The sequence below is a fragment of the Styela clava genome, chromosome 11 (assembly GCF_964204865.1).
Source record: "Styela clava chromosome 11, kaStyClav1.hap1.2, whole genome shotgun sequence".
Lineage (NCBI taxonomy): Eukaryota > Metazoa > Chordata > Ascidiacea > Stolidobranchia > Styelidae > Styela > Styela clava.
The window spans coordinates 2,753,660-2,767,911 of record NC_135260.1 but is presented as its reverse complement, the minus strand read 5'-3'; the positions used below and the strand labels follow the sequence as shown (position 1 = coordinate 2,767,911).

The window sequence follows — 14,252 nt, the reverse complement described above, 5'->3', positions numbered from 1 at the left end:
GTGCATACACTCTTTCGCTCATATATAGCTTGTCAGTGTGGCGCATCGTGCTGAGCATTATGAATACTACAAGAAATATAACTACCCTATTTTGATAACCTTCTGACAAACTTGAGTTCCTTATATTTTCTTCAGGCTACAACGAAAGCTCAATTTAATGAGAATCGAAAAAGATGTCGAAAAAAATGTCAAATACAACTTGAAAACGCGGAGCCAAAAATCTGATCTCTGACAAAAATTTCTCAGCAAACATTCTTCTAATTTATGATATTAATTTATCTGAGGGAAATATATGGACCTAGCAATTGATGTAAAAAGGTATGATGGCTTTAAACATCGACAATAGGATCTCTTGGACTTGTTGAAATAATTGTTCAAATATTTTAGTCAAGAACAATTAACAACAACAGGTTTTACTTAAAGTGCTTTTAATCGAGAAACGACCTTCTGGAAAGGCATTCGTCGGTAAAAAAAAGTTAAAATAGCAAAAATAAAATAAACTCATTCCGACCAATTAAGTTTATATCAAAATTATTCGGTACTTTTAATTTATGGTAAATTTGATTTCAATTTTTCTAAATGAATCTAATTTGCATAAAGCGATTCATCGTAAAATGAAAAAATCCATGAAATGAAGGGCTGTGAAATCGGAGTTGAGCAAGTTCCCACTAGAGCGCGAGTTCAAGATATGAATTTTGTCAGAATTGTACATTTTCTATGCTTTCAAGATAAGTCAAAACTTCACCATAAATTCAAAAGGATTATTTAACTGGGCGTTCTTATCTTTCTATTGAGGAAAGTTTGCATTTACCAAAGGTTTCATTATCGAAATTAGTTTTTTTTAGAGTCGATTGTGTATTTTATCCGATTTCACAGCATTGACAAAATGAAGTTCAATGCCAATTATTCGAAGACGATGTCTTTTTATAATTTTTTATATTATAAAATAATGTTAGTTGTATTTCTTTATTATCAAATATTTAGAGGTTACAGATATGAAGCCGTTATTTATAAAGTATCAATCATTTTTGTAATTTAGTGAAATTTCCTAAACATGAAATATATATTTGAAAAAATCTAATCGAAAACCTTTCAAGATTATTTACATTCACTCAGAATAAATTGAGTTATATTAATAAATTCAAACATTTCTTGGACACATCTAAAACATAAAAAATAGTTTGTTTGGTAGAAATATTAAAATAAATGCGTAAACAATTTTTTTACGTCGTCACCCTACACCCCAACTGTATCCCATACGAGGGTAATATACCACATGCAAAATATATTTACTCCATATGCTCGTTCAGCTATGGGCCGTGGAAATAGTAAGTTAGGCTGTATGTGTGGATAATGAATATTCTAGTATACAAAAGCCTAAATAGTAAATTTAGTTAAGCTACTGAGGTGAATACCAATCACTCTTAAATTTCACAGTTTTTTATATCGACCTTCCAATGGACAGAGTTATAATTCATTTTCACAGATGGCTCCATGAGATACACTGTAAGGATGAACATTTAAAATCCCTTGATGACTGTTTGTCGGGTTTCGATCGACACGGATAATAACAGTTGTGTCCGATGCATAGGAAGACGGATAATTAGGATACCAAACCTCAGTTGGCAGAGATATAGTTTGGCCCGTTGTTGAATTCAGCTTACCGTTCTGTTGAAATACAAAATATGTTTTGAGAAATGTGACAAATGGCAGTTTTAGAATATAGTTGGATATGGTTGAACCAGTAATCCTTGCCATATGATCTGACAGAGCAAAACAAACTTATTTGGTCTGCAGGGAGAAACTGATTGAAGCGTGACACCATCACGTGATTATTCTGCTCAGTCACACTTCAGTGATTACCGTTGGTGGATGACAATTTAATGGAATAGACACATAAAATCAAATTAGTTTGAATTAGTCTTTTCTGATTTAGTATCAGAGTCGTAAAGTTGAAGCGTTCCACTGGAGTTGGAGTCAAATTTGGAAAACGAATCCGGTAAGGAATTTTAATTTGATAGCATCCTGCAGTAGTCAGTGTTATAAATTTCCTGATTTAAACTTCTCTCCCATGCTAAGGCTATATGGGTTTAACCTCAAGATAAAATGTAATAACACATGGTAATACAGAAACAATATCGGCCACATTTTATTATGAGTTCACGTATGGCCGCATAAGCAACATGAATCAGACTCGACTTACCAAGTGGTTGTAAGTCATTCCAGTACGAACATAAATATATGACAATTCATCAAGAATCATTGATCGTAAATAATCTCGAACCATGTTGTAGTGTGTGACGCCATAAATGTTAGCAAGTTTGTTTTCGCAAATAGATTCAGCGACGCTTAATGAGACGTTATGCACGTTATAAACTCGAAAACATTTCAAATTATAGACAACGCCACATTCTGAAAAATAAAATAACAGTTTGAAGTCGGATATTTATGAAACTATTATTAAGGAGATCATTTATTTTTACGTTTTAATTAATAAATTTCATTCATTTTCTTCCGGATAATTGTCTTTTGTAGTTTTTTACAATAAATAATACGAGTGTCCCTTTAGAAGTTTCGATAATTCAAGGAAGGTATCGCTACTCACTCAGAAATAAAGTAAACGTTTCTCTGAGGAAATTACGGTCAACCACTGAGCTATTAAAGCTAAAAAAATATAACAGTGAGATGTGCGCTAGAATTAGATAATACAGACAGGTGGGACTTGAGGTTAATTATGGTCAGGTTAATTGAGTTAATTATGGTTTCAAATAAAAAACGAGAAATAGAATGCCAGACCAACCTGTACTCTGTCCGACATTTGTAGTTTGGAGGTACACAGTAGAGAGAAAGGTTTCCTTAGTTGACCACGGGTATGTAGCAGGGGCGGTTGAAGTATAGGACAAAGAAGTTTTCTTGACTTTGTTACCTGTGTGAAAAAGTGAGTTTATCTCACAAGTTATAGAATGATTTATAGTTTTAGATACCTAATGATAATGGGGGTATATTTCAAATTTTTCTATTTTAGCGTCTTCGCATAATTGCCGTATTACCGATTTCTATGACTGGAAATTAGTTTTCAATATCTATTCTAAGGAATGAGATTCCACAAGACATAGACATTTATACCTTGGGCCGTGGTCGTTTTCTTAACATCTACAACAGAGGACGTGGTCGTTTCCTTGACACCTACAACAGAGGGCGTGGTCGTTTCCTTGACACCTACAACAGAGGGCGTGGTCGTTTCCTTGACACCTACAACAGAGGGCGTGGTCGTTTCTTCAGCGCCTACAACAGAAGGCGTTGTCGTTTCCTTGACACCTACAACAGAGGGCGTGGTCGTTTCTTTGACATCTACGACAGAGGATGTGGTCGTTTCTTCGACACCTACAAAAGAAGGCGTGGTCGTTTCCTTGACACCTACAACAGAGGGCGGCACAGAGTCCGGCTCTGGTTCTTCCATCATCTTTTTCAATTGGTGTACTTTACTTTCCACTCCGTCTAATTTTTTTGTTAAAGCTGCGAAACATGAAAGAAATTAAATTGAGCCCTCAGTTTTATAATTACTTTTCAGTGAATTTATTGTCAGAATATATGTATCGCTCTCTTTCTGGTTAAAATTGGAATAGGAGTTGGTATTGCTAAACTACACGACATGATGTGATCATTAAAAATAAAAAAAATCATACATTTTATTTAAAACCATTGTTTGAGGGCGTGTTTGTTATCATACCGTTTGAAAAATATGAAAAAAAAGCAAATTTATGTCGAAGGAAATTATATTGTGGACACGAACCTTCCAAAGCCTTCTCTTCTTCTTTTGTGCACTGTCCTTCCTGAAATAGAACAAGAAAGAAATCTTTGAATATATGGGCATGAATGCTGAACATTGCTAAAGTAAGTGGAAACGTAAAATCTGAGAAGAGGTATCAATTAAAAAAGTCTCAAACCTCCGGAACTTATTGCTGGAAGAAATCGCTAGAACGTAGAATTTTTTTTTGTTTTCAAATTTCAAACAAACAGTTTAAATTTTGTAAATAATAGTAAAATATAAAAATACAAAATTTAATATTCTATATAAAATTACTTCACAGAAGATCTCACCGTATTAATATCTTTCCAAGTAGGCTTCCCGTCGCAAACCATAGGCGTCCAGCATTTCTCACCTGTCGGGGGAAATTAAAATTAGAAATCTCTCGAATTATTCCTTATAAAATGAGGCAACCTAATAATATTTAGCGTTACTGCAAGCATGGTCTAATTAGATCTGATCGATACCCAGATTCAATTTTGAGAATCATTTCCACATAATTTGATGCTTTGGGTCTTTTGTCCGGGATCACATAGTTCTGAGTAATTGTGTAGTTAATTTGTCATCTAACTGTGATTTTTTTTTTATACGCCTTCCTAGTCGAACAAGACTCTGTGTGGACGATCGCTGAATATTCAGTTTACAACACCTCTGGTAAGGAGGTTGGTATAAAAATGTACCTGACTTTCTACCGCATGATGCCAAAATATCCGAATCCAACGCTTGACCAATGAACCACCACGCCCGCTAATCTATGATCAAATTTTCTGTTCTGAACGTAACGATTCGAATGGATAACACGATTTCAAAAGTTTAGGTTCAAAAACTAAAACTTTCTGTATGAGGCTATCCTGTCATCGAATATATATATATATATATGTATATTATGACAAAGAAACGGCGAGTTAGCATGCTCTACGGTCCAGCTGTGACAACGCATTAAATACGAACAATAATCATTTATTTTTTTCATCAGGGACAGTCTCCGCTTTTAGAGTGCAACGAAGTAGAATTTTCTTCGTACCCAATCCAACCTTTAAGAAGGGATCGAGGTTTGCCATTAAATTCCTCCTGAAGTATGCGCACCAAGATGGCGCACAGCCTTAAAATAGTACGTGTAGGCCTGTTCGGATTCAGGTTGTGCGACACCTTGGTATGTATACTTCTGGAGCACCAAATTAAACCGTCATACTTGCCTCCTCTATAAGCACAGAGGAGCACAGAACAGAACATGCCCGGTAATACAGACCTCTTATCATTTGAAATGCCCCGATAAACATAATAAGAACGTGTTGAATCAGAATCTTCATTTCGAATCCATAAATTTCGTCAAATGAAGTCGACTCCAGAACAGCGAAAGTTAGAATGAAGCTTCAATCTATTTGCATCGGAATATATCCTATGCACACTCACGCAGAACTCTGGAGCAGAAAGAGAAATTGGTTTCTCTCTTTCAAATTTTAGGATACCAGTTGCGTCATAAAAAGAGAATTTGGTAAACGCTGCTCTTTCTTTATGAAACGATTAAGACGACGTCACCACCGCACCCGCGGAAGTAATATTTAATTGAAATTATTGCCAATTATTAGAATGTGCAAAATATGATGCCGGGGTTATGCTAGTTTAAAACGGCGGAAATGTCAAACGATTATTTCCTGAAACCCAACAGGTTATACAAGTTGAACAAATTAAAATATTTTTATATTGATTAATATCTATTTGGTTTGCCGTTTATATAACATTATGAAAAGCAAATTTATCCCTGAATATATTAGTCAAAGACCAGATTACGATGGTCTTAAAACTGAGATATTACACATACAGAATTATAAAAATATCGTGATTTAGATATTTCTCCACCACTTATAGAAGGGTGTGCAGAAATCGCGGTTTCTGCTGATACATGCACAAATGCTGCGTTTCCAAAGATTTTGTTTTCTATTAAACTTAAACTTGCTCAACTGGTAGGGGGCAAACAATACAACTCAGTCTATGTCTTAGGTGTTAATATCAGTAGTTTTCAAGCATTTTGGTGTAGCGGTAATGTTTGGTTTAAATCGTTTGCAAGGGTTAGGATGTGCAAAATATGATGCTAGGGTCATGCTGGTTTAAAACGGCGAAAGTGTCAAACGAATATTTCCTGAAACCCAACAGGTTAAACAAGTTGAACAAATTAAAATATTTTATATTGATTAATATCTATTTGTTTGCCGATTATTTAACATCTTGTAAAGCAAATTTAACCCTGAATATATCAGTCAAAGACCAGATTATGATGGGACCCTAAACCAGCTTTTTTTAAAACTGAGACAACACACATGGTAATGCAACAAGATACCGCGATTCAGGGAGATATATATATAACACTTTGAGCCCTGGCTCTGATGACAATTTTTATTAAAGTACTTTCTACAGTTCATTTAAAACTGACATATTACACATACAGACTTATAAAAATAGTATGATTTAGATATTTCTCCCCCACTTATTAAAGGGTGTGCGGAAATCACTGTTTCTAGTGAAACATGCACAACTGCTGTTAGCTTTAGCCAACGTTTCCAAAGATTTTGTTTTCTATTATACTAAAACATGTTCAACTGGTAGAAGGCAAACAATACAATTCAGTCTATGTCTTGAATGTTAATATCAGTGGTTTTCAAGCCTTTCGGTGTAGCGGTAATGTTTGGTTTTAAACCGTTTGCAAGGGTTAAAATTTGCAAAATCTGATGCCGGGGTTATGCAAGTTTAAAACGGCAAATTTTCAAACCCTCATTTCCCGAAATCAAACAGGTCAAAAAATTTTAACAAAAAATTGAACAGGTTAAATGGTTATTTATGTCGATTACTCACAGTTGAATCAGAAATATCAGTGAATATTGTTGTGTTATGTAACGTGGGTTTTTAGTGCTATTTTGTATGCCGTCGATATAAAATCATAAAAAAAACTTAACACTAAATATTTCAGTCAAGGACCTATTTACGAAATCAACCAAAGCACTTTGTAGATTTCCCTGTAACCGAAACAGCACTTATAACAATGCGACAAAATACCGCTATTCAAGGACATATAACGCTTTGGGCCCTTACTATGATAACAATTTTAATCAAAGTACTTTCTACAGTTCTCTTAAAACTATTATAATACACATACAGACTCATAAAAACATAGTGATTCGAGAATAAGGAGCACGCAGGTTTTTCATTTCTGCTAGAAATTTCATTCAAAATTATTTCCCCTAAATTTCGGATTCAAAATTTCCAATATAATCAATTTTAAATCAATTTGGATATTTGATTCGATTTGGGCATCATAACTAGTTGGCCGATGGGAAGAAGCCAGGCGGGAAGGATACCCGGAGGAAGCACTTTACAGTCCTAGCGAAAATCTGCGAACATCCAGTCCAATCAATCAATATACCGAGTCTCATCGGTGGTTAGTTGCGTCCGAGTTATTTAATTCAGCTAACTCGAGTCGATTCAAGTCATTGATAAATCGCCATTCGATTTATCACAGCGCTGCTACTCTTACGTTGCGATATTTGACATAAGCTTCAGTCAAAAAATATTTCATATTAAATGTATTAAAAATAAAATCAATAACTGTTTGGCAAGCAACCCACTTCGCGACGCAAAGATTGCAAAACATTGCCCTGGCTAAAACCATAATAATTCATAAATAGGCTTTGTGAACTATTTTTCGTGTTTTAATGAATTGATTCACTGTGGTAGAAATTTAGGATATAACTTCACATAACGTAACGTACAATGATAAACTGTAATCTTTCGATAGAGTATTCATATTAACTACGATAGCACCATCATTTAGTTCCTTTTTGATTCGTGTTATAGTTGATTTGTAGCAAATATTAGTTGAACATCCAATCATTTGTATCACGAAATAATAAATCATCAGTTCATTAAAAAGAAAATTGTCAGACATGATGTAATACAGCAATTTGTATTTAAATTATCACCACTAAGTAGACAAGAAGTTCAATCGTTAGTGGAGATTCAAGAGTTTATTACTGCATGTTCGTGATGTTGAATAACATTCTGATGCTTCAGCATATTTTGTGCTATATTTCAGTGCTTAGTTATCGAATATTATCATCATTTTCTTGACCCAGTGCTTCATATTATTGCTTGATTGCAATGTGTATCGCGTTTCTAAGTCAACTTCTCGATGACATGTTTAGGCGGAGTCGTAGTCAAAAAACGGTTACCGATACTGTCAGCACTCCCGCCTCAGCACCTTGTTAGCTCTCTGAACAAGGATTTGGAAAAACATCGACATTCATTAAACAAATAACTTCCTTTTCCCTGGGATAAATTTATATAAATCATATTCTATATTTCTATAATACAATGCGACATGCTCGATGATTACTCATAGAAAAGTTTGTATTTACTCGACTTGGATAGGACTGTTTTTAAATTATACTTCTCCGATTAAATTAATTTCCTAGTTTTCAGAGAGATAAATTTGGTCTTTATCAATTCAAAAATACATCGATAACGTTTTGCGAGACTATTTTATTCACACAAAATGGCAAATAACATTTCTGAACTGAAAATGTTTTCATGAATTTCAATTTTCAAGTCTGTTTGTAAAAAATAATTTGTTTCATCGAAAGATTCAGAAACACATCTAAAAAATAAAATATTACAGCAAAGTTGATGGAAAAGTTCTTTATCGCACTAATTCATACACAATAAGTTGAAAAACGAAAGAACTGACATTTTTGCTATGTTTTGAGGGGACGGAGGTTCATACGAAATATTAAAATTTATTTTGAAGAGAAGACAATGCTTTAATTTGTTACTTATCGATTTTAATCGGTAAGTATGTTGATAGATATTTGTCTGTCTGTATGTATGTCTGTTAGATGCACGCGATATCTCACGAAAGCAAGATCGAATCTGCTCCAGATTTTGCATGTGCATTCATCTTATCTCGGACCAAAAGCCTATTGATTTTGGGCAAATTATGTCGTATAACTAGCGAGGTATTAATTAATTAGTGATGGGACACAAGGTGTCACTATGGAGTAAGAGCGCTGTTTTGGGGGATCCCCTAACTTTTGATCGATAAGTCTTCGGTCTCTGACCGATATTCTCGTTTTAACATTGGTAACTTTCTGACAAATTTGAGTTCCCAATATTTCCTTCAGGTCGTAATAAAATTTTATGAAATGAATATGAAAATCGAAAAATATGTCACATTTAAATCTCAAGTACAAATTAAAACTCGGACCCAAAAACTTGGTAAAACAAACTTATATTTGTAAAAGATTTTTCAGCAAAAAGTTTTCTAATTAATGAGCTTATTCAATCTGGAAGAAATATATCCATCGAAATATAACGACCTGGCGATGAAAATAAGAAGTGATCAGGCTTAAAACATCAACAATATGGACTGTTGTACTTATCGGAAATAGTTGTGAAAGCTATGTGATAAATATATCAAGGACAATTAACAACAATTACACTGCTTTTACTCGAAGTGCTTTTTATCGAGATACGACTTTCTGAACAGGTATTCGTCGGTAAAAAAATTAAAATAGCAAAAACAAAATAAATTCTGCGAAACAACAAGAAAAGTAATATCAATCCATTCCGGCCAATTACGTTTATATCAAAATTATCCTGTACTTTTTTGTTTTATGGTAGTTTTGATATCCAGTTGTCTAAATGAATCTATTATGCATAAAATGATTCGTAGCAAAATGACAAACTTTCACAAAATACAGGTCTTTGAAATCGGAGTCGAGCAAGTTTTCACAAGAGTGGTAATTTTGAATTTGTCAGAATTGTTGATTTTCAATGTTTTCAAAATAAGTCAAAACTTCCTTATAAATTGAAAAAGAATTATATTACTGAGCGTTCGTAACGGTTTATTGAAGAAAATTTGCATTTACCAACGGTTCCATTATCAAAATTAGATTTTTTCAGAGTCGATTGTGAATTTTCTTCGATTTCACAGCCTCATCAAAATAAGGTTCAATGTCTGATGTTCAAATATCTGAGACTTTATTTTTCAATATTTAGAGATATGAACATCAATATGACAGATATGAAGCCGTTATTTAGAATCAAACATTTTTGTAATTTACTGGAATTTCTTGAACATGAAATATATATTTGAATAAACCAAATCGTCAACATTTCAAGATTATTTAGATTCACTCAGATATAAATTGGGTTAAAATAATAAATTCAAACATTTTTTCAACGCATCTAAAAAATAAAAATAAGTTTGTTCGTTAGAAATCTAACAATGAATGCAGTTTCATTTATTTTCCTATCCAAAGAAATGCCCGAAAGACAATTTGAATAGGTGAGCATTAAATCACTTGGGTTAAACACACTTCGAATTCAGTGGAATTGATTGCGTGGAGTAAATAAGAGAATATGGTCACCGAGACATCGACTCGTCTCTTTTCAATATAATTTTAAATCTCATTCCAAATGTCATGCGAACATACAACCTTCCAATAGACCGATTGTTATCTATTTATCACAATTCGAGCCGAGCCGAAACAAACGATTCTTAGTTTCCCAAATATAAGCGACAGACTGTGAAGAGCCTTGTTCAGAGCGAGGATTTGAAATACCTTATGCTTTTAAGCAAACTTTGTTATTGTGCATTCATCAAATAAAAGTATCGGTAAACAAGAGAGCTATGCTCAAATATATGGGCACGTAGAGCCACATAATTTTGATGGCGTCATAGCGAAAAAAATGTAATAGCCTTCTGGAGAAATTTTTATCTTTAACCACTGAAAATTTTAAAGCAATTGGTCCAGTATTCAAAAAGAAAAGCGATTTTTTAATTATATTGACGAAGAAAAATAACAATAACAACATAATATTGAAACAATCGTTATGTCCACTACGTGTCCAATTATACAAGTGATAAGAAGTCACCTACACCCCAACAAATTACATATTATGTTAGAGTGTAAATCAAGCTGCGTGTGCGGCATAACGAATATTCGGAAATACAAGAGCAGAAGATTGTTCAACTGTGAAAATAGCAATTCGAAGTTTTATTAAGCTACTATGATGAATACCAATTACTCTTTAAATTCAAGAAATTCTTCAGTGTTTGTGCATCGATCATTCAATGGACAGAGTTATAATTCATTTTCACAGATGACTCCATGATATATACTGTGAGGATGAATATTTAAACCCCTTGATGGCTGTGATTCGGGTTTCGATCGAGACGGATACCAACAGTTGTCCACGATGCATCGGAAGACGGACAATTAGAATACCAAACCTCAGTTGGCAGAGATATAGCTTGTCCCGTTGTTGAATTCAGCTGACCGTTCTGTTGAAATAACAAATGTTTGAAGAAATGTAACGAATGGCAGTTTTAGAATATAGTTGGATATGGTTGAACCAGTAATCCTGGCCATATGATCTGACAGAGCAAAACAAATTTATTTGGTTTCCAGTAAGAAGCTGAATGAAGCGTGACACCATCACGTGATTATTCTGCTAGGCCACACTTCAGAGTGATTACCGTTGGTAGATAAGAATTGAATGGAATAGACAACATAAATTAAATTAGTTTAAATTAGTCTTTTCTGATTTAGTATCAGAGCTGTAAAGTTGACGCGTTCCACTGGAGTTAGAGTCAAACTTGGCAAACGAATCAGGTAAGGAATTCTAATTTGATATTATTCTGCAGTATTAAGTGTTATAAATGGCCTGATTTAAACTTCTTTCCCATGCTAAAGCTACATGTGTTTAAACTCAAAACATGGTAATCTCACATGGTAATGTAGAAACAATACCGGCCACATTTTATTATGAGTTCATGTATGGTCGCATAAGCAACAGGAATCAGACTCAACCATCCAAGTGGTTGTAAGTCATTCCAGTGCAAACATAAATGACAATTCGTCAGGAATCAGTGATCGTAAATAATCTTGAACCATGTTGTAATGTGTGACGTCATAAAGGTTATCATGTTTGGTTTCGCAAATAGATTCAGCGACGTTTGATGAGACGTTTTGCACGTCATAAACGATCGCTCGAAAACATTTCGTATTATAGACAACGCCTCATTCTGAAAAATAAATAAACAGTTTGAAGTCAGATATTCATGAAATTAGTATTAAAGAAAATATTTATTTCCACGTTTTAATTAATAAATTTCATTCATTTTATTTCGAATAATTGTTAATTGTATTTTTTTTTACAATATTACGATTGTCCCTTGAAGTTTTGATCATTGTCATATTTAAGAAAGGTCACGCAAACTCACTCAGAAATAAAGTTGTTTGTGCAAAGCCTTGTTCTAAGTAAAGAGAGGATTGAAACCAATAGTCCTTCATCTCTAGTACAGCCTTGTTCAGAGAGAACGTGTGAAAACTATCGGTAGTATCTCAGATACATTTTGTGATTCGTATTTACAGCCCACTCCAAACAAGATGCTAGACAAGACAATTACTAGTACACAAGGATCTACTTTTTGGAAGTATTGTCATTTTTCCTGTTCTGAACCTGTGATGCTGGAGAATTCCTTATATTCAAGGGAGAAATATTTTCCGAATGGAAAACGAGAAATAGAAGACCAGACCAACCTGTACTCTTTCCGACATTTGTAGTTTGGAGGTACACGGTAGAGAGAAAGGCTTTCTTAGTTGACCACGGGTATGTAGCAGGGGCGGTTGAAGTATAGGACAAAGAAGTCTTCTTGATTTTTTTACCTGTGTGAAAAAGTGTGAGTTTATCTCACAAGTTATAGAATGATTTATAGTTTTGATATTCTGAATGATAATGTGGATATATTTCGAAATTTTCTATTCCAGCACCTTCACATAATTGCCGTATTACCGATTATTATGACTGGAAAGGACTTTTCAATATCTAATCTAATGCATGAGATTCCACAAGACATAGACATTTATACCTTGGGCCGTGGTCGTTTTCTCGACACCTACAACAGTGGGCGTGGTCGTTGCCATGACACCTATTACAGAGGGCGGAACAGAGTTCAACTCTGATTCTTCCATGATCTTTTTCAACTGATGTACCTTACCTTCCACGCCGTCTAATTTTTTCGTTAAAGCTGCGAAACATGAAAAAATGTAAATTGAGCCCTCAGTTTTACAATCAGTTTTATACCCACTAGTGATTTTGTTATATTTTGTTAAATGGTGGAATTCCCCACAGCATATAGTGATAACTACTTTTATTCACAAATCTTTGCCTATATTTTAGCGGTTTTGATGATGACTGTTTCATGTGTCGCTATTTTTTCTTTCGAGATTTGGGTATATTGTCGGGAAATGAAGCAAATAGTGGCGTGATTTGGTTCGGGAACGCGACTGAAAACAATTGACAATCCGTACAGCACGACCTGCGTCGATCGGGGGTCGATTTTCCACAATAATAATTGAACATTTTGTAAACTTTCCATTGGGCATTAGATCATGAAACAGCATTAGAATATATACATGGTGACCAGACCAAGTGTAGACAAATATTTAATAAAATATCTACAATATAACTGTGAGAGAGAAAAATTATTTTGCAGAAAATAGCTTTATGAAGATAAATAGTAAAATTCATTGTTATTTTTCGATACATCCTCACTTTTCCCTCACTACACGCCTCGATCTGTTTGGAACTTGACTGCACGAGGCACGTATTGTTTCTTCTGAAATTTTGTACACATAAACAAAACGAATGTATATTATAGCAATGTCTATTGTAATGTTCATATCTCATTTACGACAATTTGTCATCAATCAGCAAAGCTACAAAATGCAATATTCACTTCACAAAATTACTAGAGTAATATCTCGTATTTAGTTTTATTTTTCTTTCAATTTTAGAAAAATTCATACCGGGCACAAAATTAGAATTATCATTAACAATATTAGCTTGACATGAAACATCATCATTTAAATCAGACTCATTTTAACAACCGACATCTTCTTCTGTGCGAGGTAAACCAATGGATAATTATGTAGTATGCGGACCAAGACGGAGGACACCGAAACGTAGTACGTGTACCAGGTTAGGCCATAATTTCAGGACAAATACTACTGGAGTCACTTGACTTTTTCACTAGACTCCGTAACGGAACTAAAAGAAAAAAAAATTGGAATATAATTTTGGCCTAACCCTAACCAGCGCATATATCACATTCCGGTGTCCGCCATCTTGGTTCGCATACTACTCGGGGGATCCAACCAAGGTGTGCCGACTTGCCAGAGCAGTATCCACCTCTTGGTCGTTTCGCCGTCCGCGACATGAGACAGACTGTGGCTGTTTGAGTTATCAAAATTACCACGAAGGCACGGAATGTGAAACGAACCAAGGCAGCAAAGGTCATAGGAAAACCAGAAAGAAGTGACTGGAAGCATCGAGCGCCGATTAACAGTCTAAACCTAAAAAAATTCAAGATCGAACGCAATCTCGG

The 14,252-nt window shown here is 34.3% G+C and overlaps 1 protein-coding gene across 1 annotated transcript; it reads right to left on the bottom strand.

The window, feature by feature from the left end:
• Positions 1-1,318: 1,318 nt before the first annotated feature.
• Positions 1,319-4,227, bottom strand: LOC120347801 (uncharacterized). The gene is made up of 6 exons (XM_078118224.1): positions 4,102-4,227; positions 3,794-3,833; positions 3,127-3,516; positions 2,801-2,926; positions 2,204-2,412; positions 1,319-1,668 (listed from the first exon to the last, which is right to left on the bottom strand). The coding sequence occupies exons 1-6, from the start codon at positions 4,141-4,143 to the stop codon at positions 1,468-1,470; spliced, it is 1,008 nt and encodes a 335-aa protein (XP_077974350.1). The 5' UTR covers positions 4,144-4,227; the 3' UTR covers positions 1,319-1,467.
• Positions 4,228-14,252: the final 10,025 nt, after the last annotated feature.

Coding starts and splice junctions, on each gene's coding strand:
- LOC120347801 (XM_078118224.1), bottom strand. CDS start 4,143: ATGGTTTGCGACGGGAAGCCTACTTGGAAAGATATTAATACG. Junction 3,834..4,101: donor CTTGGAAAGATATTAATACG/GTGAGATCTTCT, acceptor GTTCTATTTCAG/GAAGGACAGTGCACAAAAGA. Junction 2,927..3,126: donor GAAAACGACCACGGCCCAAG/GTATAAATGTCT, acceptor TTTTTCACACAG/GTAACAAAGTCAAGAAAACT.